The sequence below is a fragment of the Gouania willdenowi genome, chromosome 13 (genome assembly GCF_900634775.1).
Source record: "Gouania willdenowi chromosome 13, fGouWil2.1, whole genome shotgun sequence".
Classification (NCBI taxonomy): Eukaryota; Metazoa; Chordata; class Actinopteri; order Blenniiformes; family Gobiesocidae; genus Gouania; species Gouania willdenowi.
In genome coordinates this window covers 35,101,068-35,121,914 of record NC_041056.1, presented here as the reverse complement: position 1 = coordinate 35,121,914, position 20,847 = coordinate 35,101,068, and the positions used below count along the sequence as shown (strand labels likewise).

Genomic DNA, 20,847 nt, shown 5'->3' with positions numbered 1-20,847 from the left:
TCACCAATAAAAAATATTTCTTTCTATTTCTTATTCTCTTCTATTTCTTAAATTGTAGTGTTAAACACTTTTAATGGTGGAATATGTCTATAATTAGCAGATATATTCATGTATGTTCAAAATGTATCCGAAATTAAACAAATACAATTCAAATGAAAAGAAAATGGTGTCTGTTGTACAAAAATAAATTACTGTGATTTTAAACATAAGTTGATGTTCACAATGTATCGTACCTAGCAACATAACTGCTTACTACAAAGAAGTTTGCATCTTTGAATTTCCGTTTTATTTTTTCCCAAATTCCATTTTATTTTTCCCCAAATTACGTGTTTTCCACTTTATTTTTTTAAATTACTTTTTTTTTTTAATTAGAAATATTCATCATTTTTTAAAGAAAATGTTAGTTTTTAACTCCTGTGAGGAAACAAAATAAATACTAATACATAAAAAACTCATAATTAAACACAAATTTATGTCAAAAATAAAGTAAGATACAATTAAAAGGTAGATATAAATTGTAGTGACATGGATTATTCTGACTGCTCCTTTTTAATTATTTATATGTCATATAAAGATGTATGAGAACAGCATTATTGTCACCCATTTCCTCTCAGGGATCAATGGTTTACTGAATCTGATCAGGTTTAATGATTAGGTTTTGATCAACTTAGTTTAAATTAACCTGGATTTAAATGATCCTATCTTCTGTAGCTCTGATGAGATGTTGTTAGGATGTAACATTCTAATAACGTTGCTCCAACGGACTTTTATTTTGTAAACCGGAAGTTCCCACTGAAACGTTTAACTTGAGGTAGCTTACTGACTGTGAATGTCTACCTATGAGGCAGGGACAAAAAGCTGGAATAAAAAGAACAACACGCACTGAGTTATTCTTAGTTAACCAGACACAACAGTTCGAACACTGATTAAAGCTGATCACGTTTTCACGGAGCACCGCTGCGCTACACAAAGCACGGACGAAGCTTTCAGGGAGGAGGGCGGTGCACTTAATAAGCGGTCCCAGGAAACATTTTGAAATGAATTCTATGTTAACTAGCTAGTTGGCTAAATTAGCATGTACTCAATGGGATCATGTCTGCGCTCAGTTCATGCGTAAAGAGGTCCGCTTTTAAACAAAAGTTGTTGGTCACAATGTGTCGTTTTTCATGGGAAAAATGAGGTCCTTCCCTGGGACACATGGATAGTGGATTTACTGCATCCTTTTAGATTTGTGTGTGTCAGGGATGCAGAATGCGTACCTAGCAACATCACTGTATATGTATATATATATTAGAGTTGTCACGATACCAAAATGAGTAATCACGATACTGTACCAGACAAAGTATCACGGTTCCGGGTAATATCGCGATACTGAAGCCTTTTTTCAAATTATTATTATTTTTATGAACTGCAATGTATTTGTACAAGTTAGAAATACTTATTAATTACTTAAAGTGTTCTTTGATACATGATAATAGTACATGAACAAAATCATTTAAGCAATAAAAAAACTAATAAATGAAGTTAGAATTTATGTGGTTGAAATTTAAAAAAATGATCATTCAATTTACTTTGCAAATTAACTTATGTTTAAATAATATAAATAATCAATTTAGGATAACAAATCCATTGTCTTTAAAAAAACAAAAAAAAAAAACTATTTGACAATAATTCTTCTTCTCCAACATAATAAACCATCGAGGATAAAATACAATAAACAGGAACTGATTCCCTGAGAAAACTAAATTTGTATGTATTTTTTGGGTGACATCACTGGTGCTTCATGAGATTGGATGTTTTCCCTCCTTTGTATGAATATAATTTGTAAATATTGTTTGAACATTGTTAATGTCTCTGTAAAAAATTTTTAAAAAAAAAATCGTTCTGAGTCTGTGCAGAAAAACAAATAAAGTGTTCCCTCCTTTGGCTCCTATAGCTGGTGACAGCACCTGCACAGTGGATCTCCTATTGTTTTACCGTCTCTGCCTCGTTTAAAGCCAAAATAGTTCCAAATGGGACTTTTGAAGTTTGAATCTTTGAGCAAAATTAGTGATGCCACTGACAACGATGCCACCACGGCAGACTCGCCGCTCGGGCCAGTAAGTGACTGTAAGCCGTGCACGCGTCCAGGCGAGACAGAACTTTAGCTTGTCGTTTCTGTTGAAGTGGAGCTGTCATCATGGAGTTCGTTCTGCCAGCAGAAACACACCAACAGCCACTAAGCTAACAGACGGGTTGACCCAGCGTGAGGAAACAGCCTATCATATCCCCGGACGTCACCAGTAACAGGCAAACAGCCAATCACTCAGCAGCTGTGGAGTTTGGTTGCCATGTTGGATTGTTTTCAAGTGAGGAGCATTGCAATGAGCTTAGACTGTGCATTGAGAAGCCAGGAGGAGAGTAGAGGCAGCCACTATGCAGCGGAAACTGGCACCGGTACATTGTACTCCACGGTATAGAATTTCTAGTATAGTAGGAACCGTTACAATTTGGCACTGCAGGGTATCGTGCAACTATAATATATATATTTATTGATATAGGCAATATTTACATATTTTCATATCACCAAAATAGAAAGCTTGATATATCTTGAATCTCGATATATTGCCCAGCCCTAACTCATAGCACAGCTCAGTGTATGTAAAAGCTTAACAATGATGCACACACACACACATGTTCAGCTGGACCCCAGGCTTCACAGAGACCAGAGGAAATGGTTCTGTTCCCAAACACAAACTATTTCCTTCCCTCAATGAGCTGCTCCATGGGAGCCGTCGCTGCTGCTTCCGCACACTTTAAAAGCTTCAGCCACCACGATGAGCTCTGAGCACAGCTTAATGGACACTTTCATGTTTGGCTGATTCTGCCGTACATTAGCCTGTGGAAGCTTTCAGGATTGTCAACAGTTCTCTGATTGGTTCTAATGAGAAACCAGAATACAGACTGGGACTAACACAATTCATTTTCTCCTGCTTGTTTTTTACATTCTGTGTTTTTTCAGCATGACAAAAACAACTACAGGCTGAATGTTTTAAAGTCAAACTTTTAGAAATTACATAATTGGTTCTCAAACTTTTTTGGCTGAAGTACCCCCTCTCTCTTATTTCTGAATCCAAGTTCCCCCTTTGTCCAACTACAACATTTTGCTCAGAAAACTATTTTAAAACAACTATAGATCATAATGATGGAATAAATGAGTGATAAAACACATTTTAAAGAATCTCATATTGTAAATAAGTGGAAAGAAACAGTATTTGGTGCAGTGGTTCCCAACCCAATTTGGATATCGGTTCTTTTCTAGAATTAGTTTTTGATCATATTTGAGCTCATATTTTTATATTTTAGTTGAACTAGATTTATATTTCAAAGTGAAAGTAAAGAAATACAGCTGTTTAAGATTGTGTTTAATTTTTTTGTATAACAAATTTCAAAGATCTATTTCAATTTTTCAAAAATTTCAGGCGACCCCACATGGGTTCTCAACCCCAAGGTTGAAAAACACTGACTTAGTGGCTCCTGAATAAATCAATATCAATAGTTTTGATCATTTCCGGTCATCCTACGCCTGGGGGGGAACCAAGACTGACACTTTATTTGTTAATTTTCCACTCACTCTCTCTCGAGTACCCACTGTAGCACCATCGTGTACCCATAGGGGTACACGTACCCCCATTTGAGAAACACTGATCTAATAGATCAGAGTTGTCAAAAATTTACCAAGTCTGGCCTGCAGGTAAATGTGTAAATGTAAAACTTATTAAAAAAAACACATTATGAGCAATAATTCAACTGCTATAACCATCATTCTTCATCTGTACAGTTAAACAGTTTGATTATAATTTGTATATTTTGCATTTCAACTTTGATAAAAACAGAGCAACAGATTGTCCTGTTTGTAAACTAATTAGAAATTATACTGTTTTAAAGGAAGCACTTGTTATTACCTAGAGCATTTAGCAAAATACTACATTTTGAATTCTCAGAAACTTATAATAGCTTTTGTTGTCTTTGTGTGTCAACCAATTTAATTACCATCGCAGTAATTCTTCTTTAATGTACCATCTACGAGCGAAGTATTCATGTTCAGCGGCGGCGGCATCAGGCAGACCCAACGGGCTACAACAAACAACTGTGGAGGAGAGGTTTGGTGCGAGAGGGGGACCGCTTTAGAAAAAGATTAATTAACCAATGCGATTGCTTGTTGGATAGCTACAAATTGCCACCCTACAAATATTGTTGATTGCGTCAGGTACTTCAAACTGCAACGGTGGACACCACGTATTAACTGCCTGCCAGATAAAAACATTCTTTCCGGGGCGGTGTGTAGCTCAGTGGGTTGAGCGCCCGCCCCATGTACGGAGGCTGTAGTTCCTCACCTGCAGCGGGTCCAGGTTCGATTCCCGGCCTGGGACCCTTTCCTGCGTGTCATTCCCTGCTCTCTCTCACCCCCTTCCTGTCAAGCAACTGTCATATAAAGGCCACTAGAGCCAAAAAAATCCTTTAAAAAAAAAAAAAAAACATTCTTTCCAAAATCGACACTCTGTAAAACAACAAAAGGGCTCAAAAACTTGAAATATTGCAGAAAGCACCTTATGTCGCTTTAACAGGAGATCATTGGACTTCATGTGGAAACAAGAACTATTTGGGGGGTTACAGCTCATTTTGTTTGACGATGAATGACGTCTGCAATCGTTTGCTTTAACGGTGAGCAAACCCAATGACCATAATAGTGGCTTTGACACAATTTTGTCCAAATACCAAAAATAGTTGGTCACTTTAAGCACAGTCCATCCGATAACAAGTGGCACTTAATCAAAAAGAAGAATCCCTCATTCAAGACGTGCCTACTAGGTGGAACTCCACTTTACAGATGATCAAAAGGGTCCAGCAGAATAACGCACCGATAGCTGCAAAACAGCAACACAGCAAAATCTCCATGCTTACCATAGCTGAGCTTGCAAAGCTGAAGAACTTGGCAGAGCTTCTTGAACCATGCAGGTAATTATTGTATTTATTATGTTTTTTTAAATTAAATTTATTAGTTATTCAAGTTATTGCTTATTTAAATTCATTTATGAACCATTTGTGTGCCCTGGACCTGTGATACTTGTGTATTTTTTGGGTGGTACTGAGGACCCTCTGGAATTTTAGGATTTATTAATTTTAATGAGAGATGATCTTCTGTAATACATTTAGGTGAGGTGTTTTTCTGGTTTAGGCATTATTTACACTCAGTTCAGACACAATTTAGTGACATTTAGGTCAATTTTAGAGCTTTTTTAGACCCGTTTTAGTCCCGATTTGATTTTGATGTTTTTAAGTGCACTAATGCGCTAATGAATTAACCCATTATCCCTCTCTTTACAGATATGTCATAGAAATACTGGGTGAGGAGCACTACATCTCCTGCTCAGCCGTGCTGCCTGTCTTGTGCCACCTCTTCAGAGTCATGGAGCCTTCAGACAATGATGCGGTGAACTGAGGACCTGTCTCAATGAAAACAAAATGCCAATCTCTCTTGGCTCAAGATGGCAGCTACTCTTGATCCGAAATTCAAGGATTTAAAATGCCTGCCCGAAACTGAGCGAGGTGAAGTGTGGAGTTCTTTAACAGAGCTACTAAAAGAGGAAGAACTCAGCAAGACCCCGGAAACATCAGATGTGCCAGCAAAGAAGAAGATGATTTTCATACAAGCATAATCTGATTCAGACACAGACGAAGAAGCGGAGACCATCCAAATGTTGAGCCGTTACAAGTCAGGACATTCATCCATCTCAAGTTTTGATTCTGTCACTGTGTCCTGTGACTGACTGACTGACTGTTCTCCCTCTCAGGACATGTGATTCAGAATAGGAGAACTTCTCTCTCCTCTGCTAATGGAGAAAAACTGGTCTGTCTCAGCATTTGGCTCAATGTGAAAGAGGAATAGGTTTGGTTAAACTAGCAAAGCTAACAAAACAAATAAGCTAGCTGCTTTTTGTTACTGAGGTTCTACTGCTGCTGTGAAAAATGAATAATTGCATTTCAAACAAAGTTTTAAATAAGCTAATTGTGCCAGTTTTACAGCTGAGGTTCTATTTTTTCATTATAGAATAGTACAATGTTGCACAAAATGTTTTGAATCACAAGAAATGCATTTGTTATAAGCTTTGTCTTTTAAAGACGTATGAAATATTTTTTTGTTACACTTTGTCTGATTTATTACTTGAACGTTTAATTTGTTACCTTTTGTATAGTGTCCATAGTTTAATGTTTTTTTTTACTTTTTTATTTTTCTACTTCCTGCTCTGCCTGTAGAACTGTTTATTGTTCAGTGCTTTAAACTAAATAACTGTGAAAATCCACATATTGATTCCAGTGCTCATTGGTTTGTTTTCAGTGTGATTTGCTTCCTTTGATTCTTCACTGAAGAGATACATTGATGTTCATCTGCTCGTCTCTACCACTGTGCACATCTCTCTCTCAGTAATATTATAACTAATACTTTGGTTATGCAGAGGATGTTTTCAGATGTTATTAAACGCACTTCATATTATTAACAACAAGGTTTTGCTCTTGTAGAATATTTTGTTCTGGGATTGGCCTGGTTGACTAGTCGATAAGGAAACAGCAAAGAAAATAGTCGATTAGCAACAGCCCTAGTTAAAGGCATCAACAGTAATCTCAGTTTAGTCACCAAATATCTCAGCTTTTAAGTAACTTCTATTCATGAAAACATCTACAACCTCATTATCCACAGACGTAATCATGCCTCCAACTTAGGGCTGGGCAATGTATCGAGATTCAAGATATATCGAGTTTTCTATTTCGGCGACAAAAAAAAACTACAATATTGCATGTATCGATATATATTTTATGGCTTATTTTGCATAAAAATATTTGTTTTAGGAGTCGCTGATTTTACTTCCCAGAACAGCATGTAAAGCTCAGTTAGATGGATTTCTGAGTGCGTCCTACTAACCCTGACCCTCCCCATAACAAGCCACACTACAGAACTCACTCACACGTGCTGTCCCTTACAGGAGAAAAAGCCAAAAGTGGCACATATTATGCAGCTATTTGTTAATAAATGTGCCTGTGTGGCATTTTTAATCAGCAAATGTAATCCAGAATTGTCTTTCTGGAAAGACTTAAATATAGAGATTTATATCATATATCGCCATTTTGAGAAAAAATATTGAGTTATGACTTTTGGTCAATATCGCCCATTTCTACTCCGACTAACGTTGCACAGTTAATTTTAAACAAATTAATCCTAAATCCTGCATCGTCAGCTCAATGATATGATGAAGGAATACGAAGGTTGACATGGACAGCAATAGTTACCTCGAGAGACAGGGCGGTCTTGTCGTAGGCGTTGGGAACCCTCTTCTGTATTGCCCTGGCATACACAGGTCCATTCTGGAGGTTTGGAAGGGGGGTGGGCTGGGCATACTGGCTGGGGTCTCCCAGCAGTGGAGCTCCAGCCTGAGCTCCTGAGGCATCAGAGTTTCCAACGGTCCCCGTCCCACCCGGAGTTCCCCCAGGAACACCAGGTCCGCCCACTGAGCTCGGAGAGGCCGGTCTGTACTTCTCAACATAAGGGACCGGGATCATTCCCGTCCGACCCTCAGAGTTCTGAGCATTCCACCACTGCTCCTCCGGCTTCTCCAGAACCCGCAGCACATCGCCCTTCCTAAATGGGAGATCCTCTTCGTCGTTACCGGCGAAATCAAATAGCGCGCGGACGTACTCATCCTCCAGGCGGGGTGGGGGGCCTCCACCAGGACCTGCGCTCATAAAGGTGGGGTGTTTTGACCTGTTGATGGGTTCTATCAACGTGGTGGTGTCCAAGTAGTGAATTTTATAGAACTCCAGCAAACCAGGAAGAGCATCAAACTCCTGGTCACCAATTCGAAACCTTGGATGAGCCAAACCTAGTGACACGGGAGGGAGACGAATATTAGTAGGAACATGTCTGAAAATAAATTTACCTTCTCTTATATTCCTCACAATTATTTATAGATGTAGGATAGAAAGAAATTCATTACCTAAACATATCAAACTCATCCCTAATATTAACACATTTAACATATTGGTAAAATAGCACTTATCAAAATGAGTGCTAATCTAGGAAGCATCAACTGTGTGAAAATCAGGGATGGGGTCAACTACATTTTTCAGTTACAATTACGTTTTCAATTACCCATGTTCAAACAGTGACCAGCATTTTTTCCAATTACAATTACAATTATTGTTTATCCTCAGAAAGTCAATTACAACTACGTTCTCAATTACTGAGCCTAAAATAAATAACGTAATAAAAGTTAACCTCTCTTGCATTAACTTTCTGTTAGCATCTCTTATGATAACAGGTCCTAAATCAGCTGTAAAATACAGTAAAAGCAATAATTTATTTCCTATCTATTGGTTACTTGAGTTAAATTATAATTTTCATGGCAATTACAATTACAATATTAATTATCTAAACTCAATTACAATTAAATTACAATTACGACAGCAACAGATTTTTAAAATTACAATTCATATTACGCAATAATTGTAGATAATCATCAATAACGCAATTGTAAATATATTTGACTCCAAACCTGGTGAGAATGCATGTGATCTAATTCCCTTTATTTGATATGGACATCACAGTTACATTGATAACCCAGATGTATTGTTTTGAGTGTGTTAGCACATGTGCTAATGTACACCCCTCCACAGGAGGCCTTTAGTGCTTGTGTACATATGGACGTAATATATAGAAATGTGTGATGGTATAGGACATGAGATATCTGTGTGTATATAAACGTTCCTTGACATTTTTTATGCTTCTTAAATTTATTTTATATATATATATAAAGTACATTTGTATTTCAAATGTAGTTTTTTTTTTTAATCTCTAAGAAGCTGCCATGTATTTTATTTTCATCTGTACAGCACTTTGTTCAGCTGTGGTTGTTTTAAAGTGCTTAACAAATAAAGTTGGATTGGATATGTATTTAATATATGTGTATATACAGTAAAGGATACATATTGTATGTGGTGATAAAAGATAGATGTAAATTTCTGATATGAAATATATATGTACACGTATATAAGATGTAAGTTATTGTACTGTATATAGATTTGTATGCATGTTTAAATCAAGGACAGACTTGTGAAGCTTTAGATTACAATGTTTTTGTTTTGTTTATTTTTAAATGCTTTACGTTTTTTTTTGTACGTCAATTCTGTTGGATCCCAGAAAGATTAGCTACAGCTCTGCTGCAGCTAATGGGAATCGTAATAAACAACCACAAGGTTGACTATAGTTTGTGTTGTAGTTAAAACCGCACCGACCACGACCGACACATACCACACACACACACATAATGACAACACGACATCCGAATGTGACTTCTTTTTTATTCCAACTTTGCTTTTTAACTGACGTTCTTCTCCAAAATCTTTAAAACAGTCTCCTTAACTTTTTGTGCGTCATGGTTCTTCTTGAAATTGATGTATACTTTATGTCCACAGTTTAAAAAAGATTGTTTAAAAAGGTTTATTTTCCACAAATATCAGTAGCAGAAAACAGCCAACTATCAAATGTTTAACAATGGCATCACTGGTGGATCGCTGCCTTGGGGAATGTTGTGTAGCTGTTTAGCATCTGCCTGTTGCTCTGCTTTGCAGTTCCACAAATCTAAAATTTAGGAGGAAATGAAAGAATTAGGTAAACAAAAAAACGAGAGGATTTTTTGAACTAATGTTTAAGTTGTGTAGAATGAAAAACAGTCAAAGCCTGATTGAAACAATATTATTTATCCCTTTAAAAATACAATCGTTTACATTTAGTTAATCTTTTTTCATCTTATTGACATTATTTGCCTTATGATTTCAGGTGAAAGCTGCAGTGACTGTTTTGATGAAAACTCTCTGAATAGGAAACATTATAGAATCAAAATATCTATCACTTTCATTATTGACAGATAGGTAAATAGATAGATTTGTGCTTAATGTCAACAATGTCACAAAGACTCAAAAAATTCATTAAAAATATAATGTAACATCACTTTTAAACAATTGGCTTAAACTTCATGTATTATTTTGATTATTGTGAATGAATTTGTTTATCATTTCTGATTTTTAATTCAACAAATAATAAATTGAACTGATGAGGGTATTTGTTGCCAGCGTTTTCTACGTACATGCTTTTGTCTATCGATGGGACTGAGTTTGAGAAAGATAATGAGTTATAGATGATCAACTGTCATGGATGGAAAGCTCATATATCACATGTAAAAAGTAAGGTGTCTAAAAACAAAGCTAAGTATGTTTCATCTTGCAACAATTTGAGAATGTCATATTGTTCTATTATTTTTGCCATATTTCACTTATTGTGTTGAAGTGTGGGGTAACATATACTAGTAATATTTGACCAATGATTTTGTTACAAAAAAGAATAATCAGAATCATTTACAAAGTTGTTGTTCTTTTAGAGATCATACAAATGTATCCAATCAGGAATATAAAAAATGTAAAGATAAAATTGAAGTGCAAACATTAGTTTTTTATGTTTAAAGCCAAAAGCAGAACACTGCCAGAGTGTTCAAAGTTTATTTGAGTGCGTCTGAGAATGTTGATCACAGGAGGAAATTGGATTTTAAAAACCACGTAGCTACTTTAAGACTAATGTGCTTAAAGTTTATGGAATGCTCAACAAAACGATTCAAAGGTTTGTACAAATATTTGTCAATTTAAAAAAAAATGTAGAGGGCAATAAAACTCTGCCAATATGCTTCAGAAAGTCCACTCGGGGTGTGACTTTTGAATTATCATTTGTTTTTTTTAGGTTATTAGAGAATAGTGAAAATTGTGTGGACTTGGTGGGGTCATTAATTATGTATTTATTAGATTAAGGGGCAGAAATATAAGAATGTAATTCTTTTTACTGCTCCTTTCCAAACATGTAAATGATTCATTTACACTGTGATATTATTTCATGTATTAATCTATGTTGGTTTGCATTTTCATAAAACGCACAAATATTATAAATAAATAAAGCTTGATTTCGGCTGTATTTTTTCTTTCTTTTTTTTTAAAATAATTATTACTTTTGCCTCTTTCAGGCTTTTTATATAATAAAGTGTGTATAGTAACTGTTAACTTACCTGTAATATGTAATTATGCTTCCTCTCATCCCAGCTGCTTCAGTGCGCTGTGCACGGCAGAGTTGGCATCACTGTGCGTCCAGCGTTTTCACTTGGTTTTTATAAAAACACACCCACCAGCAGTGGTTCTAAATCTGCTTTGTTCCATGTATCCTCTTTGCATTTTTGTCAAATCATGTCGTGTACCTCCTCTGCATACCCACTCCAAAGGCCAGAATGGCCATAATGACCCTATTGTAATTATTATTACTAGTACAGTGCCCGTCGAAAGTATGTATTCATGTGGGAGCATAAGGGGTATATTTGCAGGTGTAAAATGTGGGTGCAATTTTCCTGGTTTAATTCTATGGGACATGTGCATGACTTCATGACTTTTATAGTTTTTGTATGGTGTATTTTTCTGCAATGTATGTTTTTTGGAGTCATGTGTATTTTTGCATAATTATTGTTTTTGTTGCTATTGTAGTGTGATTCAGGAGTAATTTTGGGTATTTTTTGTATAAATATTTAGTTTTGTTGTATTTTTCTGTAAATGTATGTTTTTTGAAGTCGAGTACAGTGCCCGTCGGATGTATGTATTCATATAGTGGGAGCTTAAGAAGAGTTGTCAATTATGGGCATAATAATAACAACAACACTCTGTAGCATTATAAAGGGGTATATTTACAATTGCAAAGTAAAATAGTGTGTGCAATTTCCCTGGTATAATTCTATGAGACATGCGCATGATGAATGTGTTTTTTTTTTTAACTCATTTTTATATATTTTTTCATTTGGTGTTTTTTACCTGTAATGTACTGTGCCCGTCAGAAGTATGCATGTCTTTTGTGTAATTTTTGTATAAATATTTATTTTTGTGAATTTTGAGTAATTTTCATATTTTTTGTTGTTTAGTGTGTGTGTGCCTGCCTAACTTTCACTAAACTTATCTATTGTCAGTAGTTAAGTGTAGTGGCAGGTGTGTCGTTAGTGAAGCTGCAGTAATCATCAGGCGGGCTTCACTATGTAGCACCGTTTACTGATCTGACTCAACACTACAGTCACTACCACCCAATGGACGGGTGTCGTGACACAGACTGTAACCAGACTAAATGGTGGTCCGTTACACACACGTAGACACAGACGGTGATCGACAGTTAAGCGCACCTGATCGGTGTGTGTGTGTGTGTGTGTGTGAGAGACTCTCTACCTTGGACACAAATCTCCATTGGTTCTCTCACACACGCGCGCTGCTGAGAAATGTGCAGCTTTCAACACAGCAGCCATTGCCGTCAATAACTTCCGGGTGAGGTCTGTCCGGTCTAAATAACGAAAGGTCAAACTAACATGAAAGTAAACATTTCGAAATGTCATCACCAAATAAAGAACAGCAAAAAAGTATTTTTCCTCAAAAGAGAAAAGAGAAGTCCACGGGAGCTCTTGCATGTACCGGAAGTGAGCCGTTCTGTGAAATAGATATAGATGGTGCGCTCGCGCCCCCTCACACCCTGAGGTCAAAAGCTGAATAGGTTTCATTTTGGTGCTGTTCAGAAGTGAAATAAAATGAAAATAAACATTTTGAAATGACCAAATTACTCCAAAATAACAGATACACACACTTGGGGTATTTGGAAACCATTGACCAAGTTTCAGGTCAAACTCGCACCGCGTCGAGGAGATATTTGCTCCACACACACGCACACACAGACCTCCCTTGCTTTTATAGGTAGATTCCATATGCTTTTTCATTTGTGGAACAGCGGACTCTCCTAAACCCCTCACTGTCTAGAGCATTGATTTCCAAAGGTTAATCTACAAATTCAAAAAAATTAGTGGAATTTAAAGTGGAATTAAAAAAAAAACATGCAACTTTAATGTGATTACTTAAAGAGTAATGTAGATGATTATTGTCTCCTATTGTAAGAAGTAGGGATGTAACGATTAATCGTATGATAAATAAAAGGAAAATAGTACAGTATTTTCTAGTTTTTTTCCCAAAAAAAATAAAGCAATATTTTTCAGTCATTATTTGCCTACAGTCATTTTGTAAAATAAATCGTGAGAGAATCGTATCGTGAACCCAGTATCGTGAATCGAATTGTATCGTGAACCCAGTATCGTGAATCGAATCGTATCGGGAGATGAGTGAATTGTTACATCCCTAGTCAGAAGTGTAATAAAATAGGCTCTATAGCATCAAAATAATTCTGTTTCAATAAATTACAAGAAAATATAGTATTTTATTGAGTAAAAGTACTGTTATTAATTCCAATTATTAAGCAGAAGTCATGGACCAAACTGTGTCCAAGCACTGGACACATCAAAGTGATCATCAGACACCTCTGAGAAAGACTGGGAGTTGAGAGTGAAAATGTCCTCCAATATGCTTCTATCCGGGAAGTCAGTAAGTTGTGATGTTTCTGCCTAGCAAAGCCAGTCGCCATATTTGTTTGAGGGTAAAACAACGTTAACAACATATTGACTCCCGTTGTAACAAAAAGTATTTCACCATGCCAAAGAGTAGAGGTTGACTGATATATAGTTGGAGTGTGACGATATCTCGATACGGTGATATATCGCAATATTTTTTCGCACTATCGATTATAAATATGCTCACGCTAAGTAACGATTTTTTTTTTTTTTCAAATCCTTTTCTGCTTTTTCACTAAAATGTGCAGGTACGTCTTCACAGGAATTTTGCCACCGTTTCTTGAAGTAACCAATATATTGTTTACGGGAATATTGCACTATAATGGTGTCACTGGTAAGAAAGACCCTATTTTTCGTTCACAGAAAGCACCATTGAAGATATTTATTCGTTTACATTGGTATGTTGACACTTATTTACAGAAATATTGCACTAAAATAGTGTCACTGTTCATTGGACACTTTTTCAATTTATTGTCTTTCAGAGATATAAAATAAAATTGTATTTTTTCGCTTAATCTTTTTTTGTTATGTCATAAATTATCGTAGATTGATTTCTCACAAATAAATCGATAATCGCAGTATCGTCATATCGTGAGATAATCGTTATAATAAGCTTTGTATCGCGTATCGTGAGGTACACAGAGGTTCCCACCCCTACTTCTGTGCGCAGTTACAGTGTCTCCTGCAGTGGAAAAGGCTTTCCTGGTTAAATAAAGGTGAAAAAAAAAATCAATATGAATGCATTTCGAATCAATCCGAGAATCGCACTACGTAATATCGCGATATATCGCCGAATCGATTTTTTCAACACCCCTAATGGCATGTGAATATTTTTACTGAGCTAGTTACTCACGGGCTTCATTAATTAGGTAATTGTAAAGATTTGGGTGGGTGAAATTGGGCCAATGCTTTGGATTGTTAATCTTGTGTTGGCTGGAACTTTGTATTGACACTAGGTTATTACTAGCACTGATAACTTAGCCTTACATTGTCCCCTGTCCTCTACTGGTTTTGTTTCTTGATCGTTGTATGCCATACTGGGATATAAATCAATCCTGTATTGAAATAAAGACGTTTTTGTCATAGGAGAAACAGGAGGCGGGTGCGTTGTTTTTCCCCATTTTAAGATGGCGCCCGTTTATTTACTACCGCTAACATCATCTGTGATCTAATTAAAAAATGAGTGGTTTCCACAATAAGACATTCATATTCTCTACTTGTACAAACTTTATGGTTACATAACAATATTTTTTGATTTTTGAGAGAATGTGCATCAATTGTCCTTCAAATATTCCCATGGCACAATACACTTTATATCAGAATTTTTTATTTTTCTACCTTGCACTCAAGTACAGTTACTAGGGATGTAACGATTAATCGTAAGGCAGTTAAAAATCGATTCATAGGTATCACGGTTGATATCGATACTCTGAAAATTGAATCGCAGTAGGGCTGGGCGATATGGCCTTTTATAAATACCGCGATATTTTTAGGCCATGTCACGATACACGATATATATCTCGATATTTTGCATTACCCTTGAATTAACACTTTGATGCACAAAATCACACCAGTATGATGATTCTATATGTCTACATTAAAACATTCTTGATCATACTGCATTAATATATGCCAATTTTAAACTTTCATGCAAAAAAGGGGATATCACAACTAAGTCAAAGTTGACATAACTGTATTTATTAAACCGTGAGTGGCTCAAACATAAAATTGTCAACAGAAAGTGCACGTTCTGTGCAAAATTGTCACAGAGACATTTCAAAACAAGACATTAGTGCAGGATGCAACTCACATGGCATTTCAAAACACAAAATTAAAGTGCACTTTTTGTACATAATGCCACTACAATATTTTAAAAACAAATAGTGCCCTTTTGTGCATGTTGTCATTAAGATGACATTTCAAAACAACACTAAATTTAAGTGCACCTTTTGTGCATAATGCCACTAAGATATTTATAAAAAAAAAAAAAAAAAAAAAAAAAAAAAAAGTCCGCGAGTTTAACGGTATGGTCATTTTCAACACCGCACAGACTACAAGCTGCGATATATCGAGTATATTCGATATATCGCCCAGCACTAAATCGCAGTACTTTTTTTAAACAGCAGAGGGTGCTATCTATTTATCTGTCTCTTGTACAGAAGCGTAGGCCGCGGGCGCGATCGCCCACTACTCTTAAACATGTTCATAAATGATTCCTTACCCCTTTCGCACCGAAAGAATATCTGTAATATTACGTGAATATCTGTAAAATTCACATTTTTCTATTAGCTCTGTCTGCTAGCATAGCATCTCTTCTTCACTGCTAGAATAACTGCATGCCAACCGACCACTGGGTTACCAGTGCTCTCTGCTGGTCCAAACAAATATCTGATGTAAATACAGTACAATGACTGTTTTTTTTTTTTTTAAGTCCAATTGTTAAGGCACAAAATACATTTTCAGTTGCACTTTTAAAAACAAAAAGAAATATTATGCAGTTTTGCATTGTTTACTATAGAACCAGAATTTAAATTAATAGGCATTTGTATTATTACTTTATTTCATTCAGGATTTATTTTTAGGTAAACTGTATTTGAATAGTTTATCAAGGGATTCTTTTGACAATGAAAAATAAAAGGAAAATAGTACAGTATTTTCTAGTCCCCCCCCCCCCAAAAAAGGAATATTTTTCAGTCATCATTTGTCTACAGTCCCATTATGTAAAATAAATTGTGAGAGAATCATATTGTGAACCCAGTATCGTGAATCGTATTGGGAGTTGAGTGAATCGTTACATCCTTAACAGTTACTGCATGTACATATATATTTTAATTACTTCTTAATTATTATCAATATTACTATAATTTAATTGTACAGGGAAATGTTTCACTTTGAATCTTTGAATACGACAAGATTCAAAGACAGACGGCATTTATTTCAAATGTGTAAAAAGCTGACCACATTGGCAGCATTTTGAGCACATTCTCAGAGGGTGATGAGAGGTTACCCTGTTTTAAAGTCATTCGTTGTTGTGTAATCTTCTGCCCGTACACCAAAGTCCTTTGATGAGAGGGTTACACACACACTTCGACTGTGCCAAAGTTCAATGAATCTGTGATGAGTGATGAAGGAATGAGCCGGAGTTTCCCACTAAACCCATTCCATAGCTCTGTGGGTATGTGGAAACATTTATCAAACCTTTTGTAACTGATTTCCTTAAAAATAAGTTACATGTGGACCATGGAATTCATACCCAGCCAACGAAAAAGCCAGTATTAGAAAAAACGAGTTTAAATGAACTACATTCTAAGTTACTGCTTATTAGAGCTGGCCAATATATCAAGATTTCTGCTTTAGTATTATAGAAATTACAAAACTGCCTATATTGATATACTGTATATATTATAGCTTGTTTTGTTTTAAAAATACTTGTTTTAAGAGTTGCTGCTTTCGCTACTTCTCAGAACAGCATGGAAAGCACAGTTTAATAGATTGCTGTGTCCCAACCCAGACCATCTAAACCAGCCTCACTCACACATGCTGTCTCTTCCAGGAGAAAGAGCCAAAATTGCCACATTTTGTGCAATTTTCTGGTCAGACTTTATTTGAAATTCAATTATCGAGATTTATATCGTATATTGCTTTTTTGTTTTGGAAAAAAATATCAAAATATGAGTTTCGATCCATGTCGCCCAGCCCTACAACTTATATCATAAAAAGCCACGGATATATAGATAGATAGACACTTTATTCATCCCCAGAAGAGGAACTTCAAGTGCTCAGTAGCATAAAGTGTGCCACACACACACAGACACACACACATTCAAATACTTAAATTAATAAAAGGTTAAAAAGTTACTAAATATGTACAAGAGAGATTTAAAAAGTTGAGAAACTCCAGTGCGAGGCTAGCAGTGGGCTGCACTATTTCTTGTTTATGGCACAATGGTCATCATCATCATCATCATCAGCGTGTGTCTTACCTGGTCCAGATTGTCGGTTGTTGCTGATGCTGTTAATGATGTAATGCGACACTTTAGAGTTCTCTGACACAGACAGCACGTAGTCCCCGGGGCTGGTGATGGAGTCCCGGACCAGGAACACTCCGTGCCGCTGCCCCTGCAGCAGGGACACCGCCTCCTGCCTGCTCAGCCGACCCCAGTACCAGCTGCTGCGGTCCTCCGCGTCAAAATTTCCGGCCATGATAAGCACTCCAAAGCCGAGGCTTCACCGGGGCCTTCACTGCTCTCCCTCCCGTTATCCACGAGAGGAGCCTTCAACTCATACAAAAACTTTAGCGCCGAGAGCTCGGTGTGTGAACGGGGACATCAATAGGCGAACCCTGGCCCTGAGCCGCGGTACACAGAGGACTGTGGTGGTGTTTTAGCTCAGAAAGCAGCTCTGACCTGAGCTCACCTGCCTTTAGACTCCACCAACGCACCGACAAGCCCACCAGCGATGACAACTAACTTCAAAAAACTGAAATGGCGGATGCGGGAAAACAAAAAAGACCCCACCACCGGAAATGACGTTAGCAGGACGAAGGGCACACGCATGTGCATTACGTTTATGAAAGAAACAGATTGGATTTGTAACAAAGATGAAATAACGTATTCTAGAACAGTGGTTCTCAAACTCTTTAGATTTAAGTACCCCCTTTCTCTAACTTTTAAATGCAAGTACCCCCTTTGTTCGAATAACACAATTAGCTCAGAATTATGTTAAAAAAAAAACAAAACTATAGAGTAAATAAGCGGAACGAAACACTGATTTAGTGATTTATTTATATAGTTTTTATCATTTACGGCACTGGTTCTCAAACTTTTTTGGCTCAAGTACTCTGAATCCAAGTACCCCATTTGCCCGACTACAACATTTTGCTCAGAAAACTATTTGAAAACAACTATGGTCATAGTGATGGAATGAACAAGTAATAAAACTCACTTTAAATAATTTCATTTTGTAAATAAGTGGAATTAAACAGTATTTAGTGCAGTGGTTCCCAACCTTTTTTGATATCAAGAATTTCTGGCGACCCCAAAGACATTTTTTTTTTTAGAATTAGGTTTTGATCATGTTTGAGATATATAAATATATATATATATAATTTTTTATTTATTTATTTTTTTCTTTGTTTTTATTTTTTTTTTTTCTTCAAGTGACCCCACATGGAGCCCTGACCCCAAGGTTGAAAAACTCTCTCTCTCTCTCTCTCTCTCTCTCTCTCTCTCTCTCTCAAGTGCCGTCATGTAACCCTAGAAGTACACGTACCCCCATTTGAGAAACACTGATTTCTCAAAAAAAAAAAAAAAAAAGAAACACTGATTTACGGTCATCTCCCACCTGGTGTGGGATCAAGACTGACCTTTGTATTTTCACTTCTAACCATCGTTTTCTGTGTCATTTTGTATGTTTTTGGGGTCATTTTGTGTATTTTGTTGTTGTGTGTTCTTATTATTATTCAGTATATTATTCTCTTATTTTGTGTGTTTTTGTGTGTTGTTGGTATTATTTAAATTATTCTCTCAATGTGTGTGTTTTTAGTTTTTGTATGGTTGTTTCTTATGTTGTGTTTTATGTTTATCTGCTCTTTGTGTGTATTGTGTAGTGTTCTTGTGTATTTTTCTCTCATTTAGTGTGTCTTTGTTGTCATTTTGTGTGTTGCTGGTAATTTTAGTATTATTATTTGTAACCAAAAATAAACATTATAAAACCACATATTTTTAATGTTTTTGTTTGTAATTTTCTACATTCTCTCTCTCTTCCTCTTTCTCTCACTCTCAAGTATCCCTTTGTTGTGCCATCGAATACCCCTAGGGATACACGTACCCCCATTTGAGAAACACTGTTCCAGCGACATCTACAAAAAAATCAATGTCCCATTGCCCACTTGTTTTTTCCACTTTGTCTCAAATTTAGGAAGGTTCATCAGATTAATTAGTAAGACTGAAATTTAAAATAATTATTGGTAAGTTTTTTTTTCTGGGAAACTTGTAGTGAGGTTCTTCTTTGTACTTTGACCCCTGACCCCAGCGGTTTCCAACCTTTTTCTTGTCGTGACTTCATTTTTATATCACACATTTTTGACGACCTCAGAGACTTCATTTTTTGATCATCTTTGTTATACTGTGTTACAAATACAAAGTGGCAATATGCACCAACTCAGATGTTTTTATACTGCTTTTTATTTGAACTGGATTTATATTTGAGAAAGTGAAAGTTTTGAATACACTTGCTAGAGAATTAATTTAATTTGAAAAAGAACAATAATTATTTGAGCTATTTGAGCTTTCTGCCCCTTCCTGCCCTGTACATCTATTTCTGTGATATTATTGTCACTATTGTTTTGTTTATCATTGTATATCTGTATTATTTTTTAATATATTCTGTTTATATTACTGGTGTTTTTTTGTTTTTTTTTTAATTAGTTTTTCTATTTTTATTCTTTTATAGTATTATTGTTTTATTCTATTCTTTAAGGGCTTAAAGGGGAACTTGGGGACGTTATTTCATTATGTACATGTTCATGCACATAATGACAAATAAAAATCATTGAACTGTGCAAAATAATAATAAATGAATACACACATTTAAATAAAATACACATTTAGTTTTAATTTTGTATGTTTTGTTATGCTTTAAATTTCACACAAATCCCTTTTTATTTCCAAGATACCTGACATGGGGTCACGACCCCAAGGTTCAATAATAATAATAATAATGCATTGGATTTTATAAAAGCACTTTATCATAGACACTCAAAGCGCTTTACAGAATTATTCTTTCACTCCACACTTAGTGATGGAAAGCTACTATTGTAGCCACAGCTGCCCTGGGGCAGACTGATGGAAGCGAGGATGCCATAGTGCGCTATTGGCCCCTCCGACCACCACCAACACTTGCTCACACACTACATTCATACTAGGTAATGTGGGTGAAATGCCTTGCCCAAGGACACAATGATAGATACCACTGGGGTGACTGGCCCCCACTGTGGTACCTGGAATTCTCAGTGGTCTCCATCCAACTACTATCCAGGCTCAGACCTGCTTAGTTCCCAAGATCTCACGAGATCGAGCAATGACAGAAAAACCCTGCCTTACCCTAAGGCAGAGACTCAAGGCCGTCAGCCTGCAGGAGAAAGTAGAAATGACAGCGGAAGCATGAATCACATGTAAATTATACAAAGTTGTTGATATCTCAGTCCCCCAAATACACAAATTCAATGAAACTCCACAATATTTGCAAAACTCAGTTGTGAGATTTTTAATCCCAAACTCTGAATTTTTCTCAAATT

The 20,847-nt window shown here is 36.1% G+C and overlaps 1 protein-coding gene across 1 annotated transcript in view; it reads right to left on the bottom strand.

Annotated features, from left to right (window-relative positions):
* Positions 1–18,069, bottom strand: part of crk (v-crk avian sarcoma virus CT10 oncogene homolog) — a 29,191-nt gene extending 11,122 nt beyond the window's left edge. The window contains exons 1-2 of the mRNA XM_028464433.1: positions 17,534–18,069; positions 7,327–7,916 (exon numbers count right to left, since the gene is read on the bottom strand). Of these exons, the coding sequence (XP_028320234.1) occupies positions 7,327–7,916; positions 17,534–17,753 (810 nt within the window). The 5' untranslated portion in view covers positions 17,754–18,069. The remainder of the gene's footprint in view (positions 1–7,326; positions 7,917–17,533) is intronic.
* Between the last annotated feature and the right edge of the window lie 2,778 nt (positions 18,070–20,847).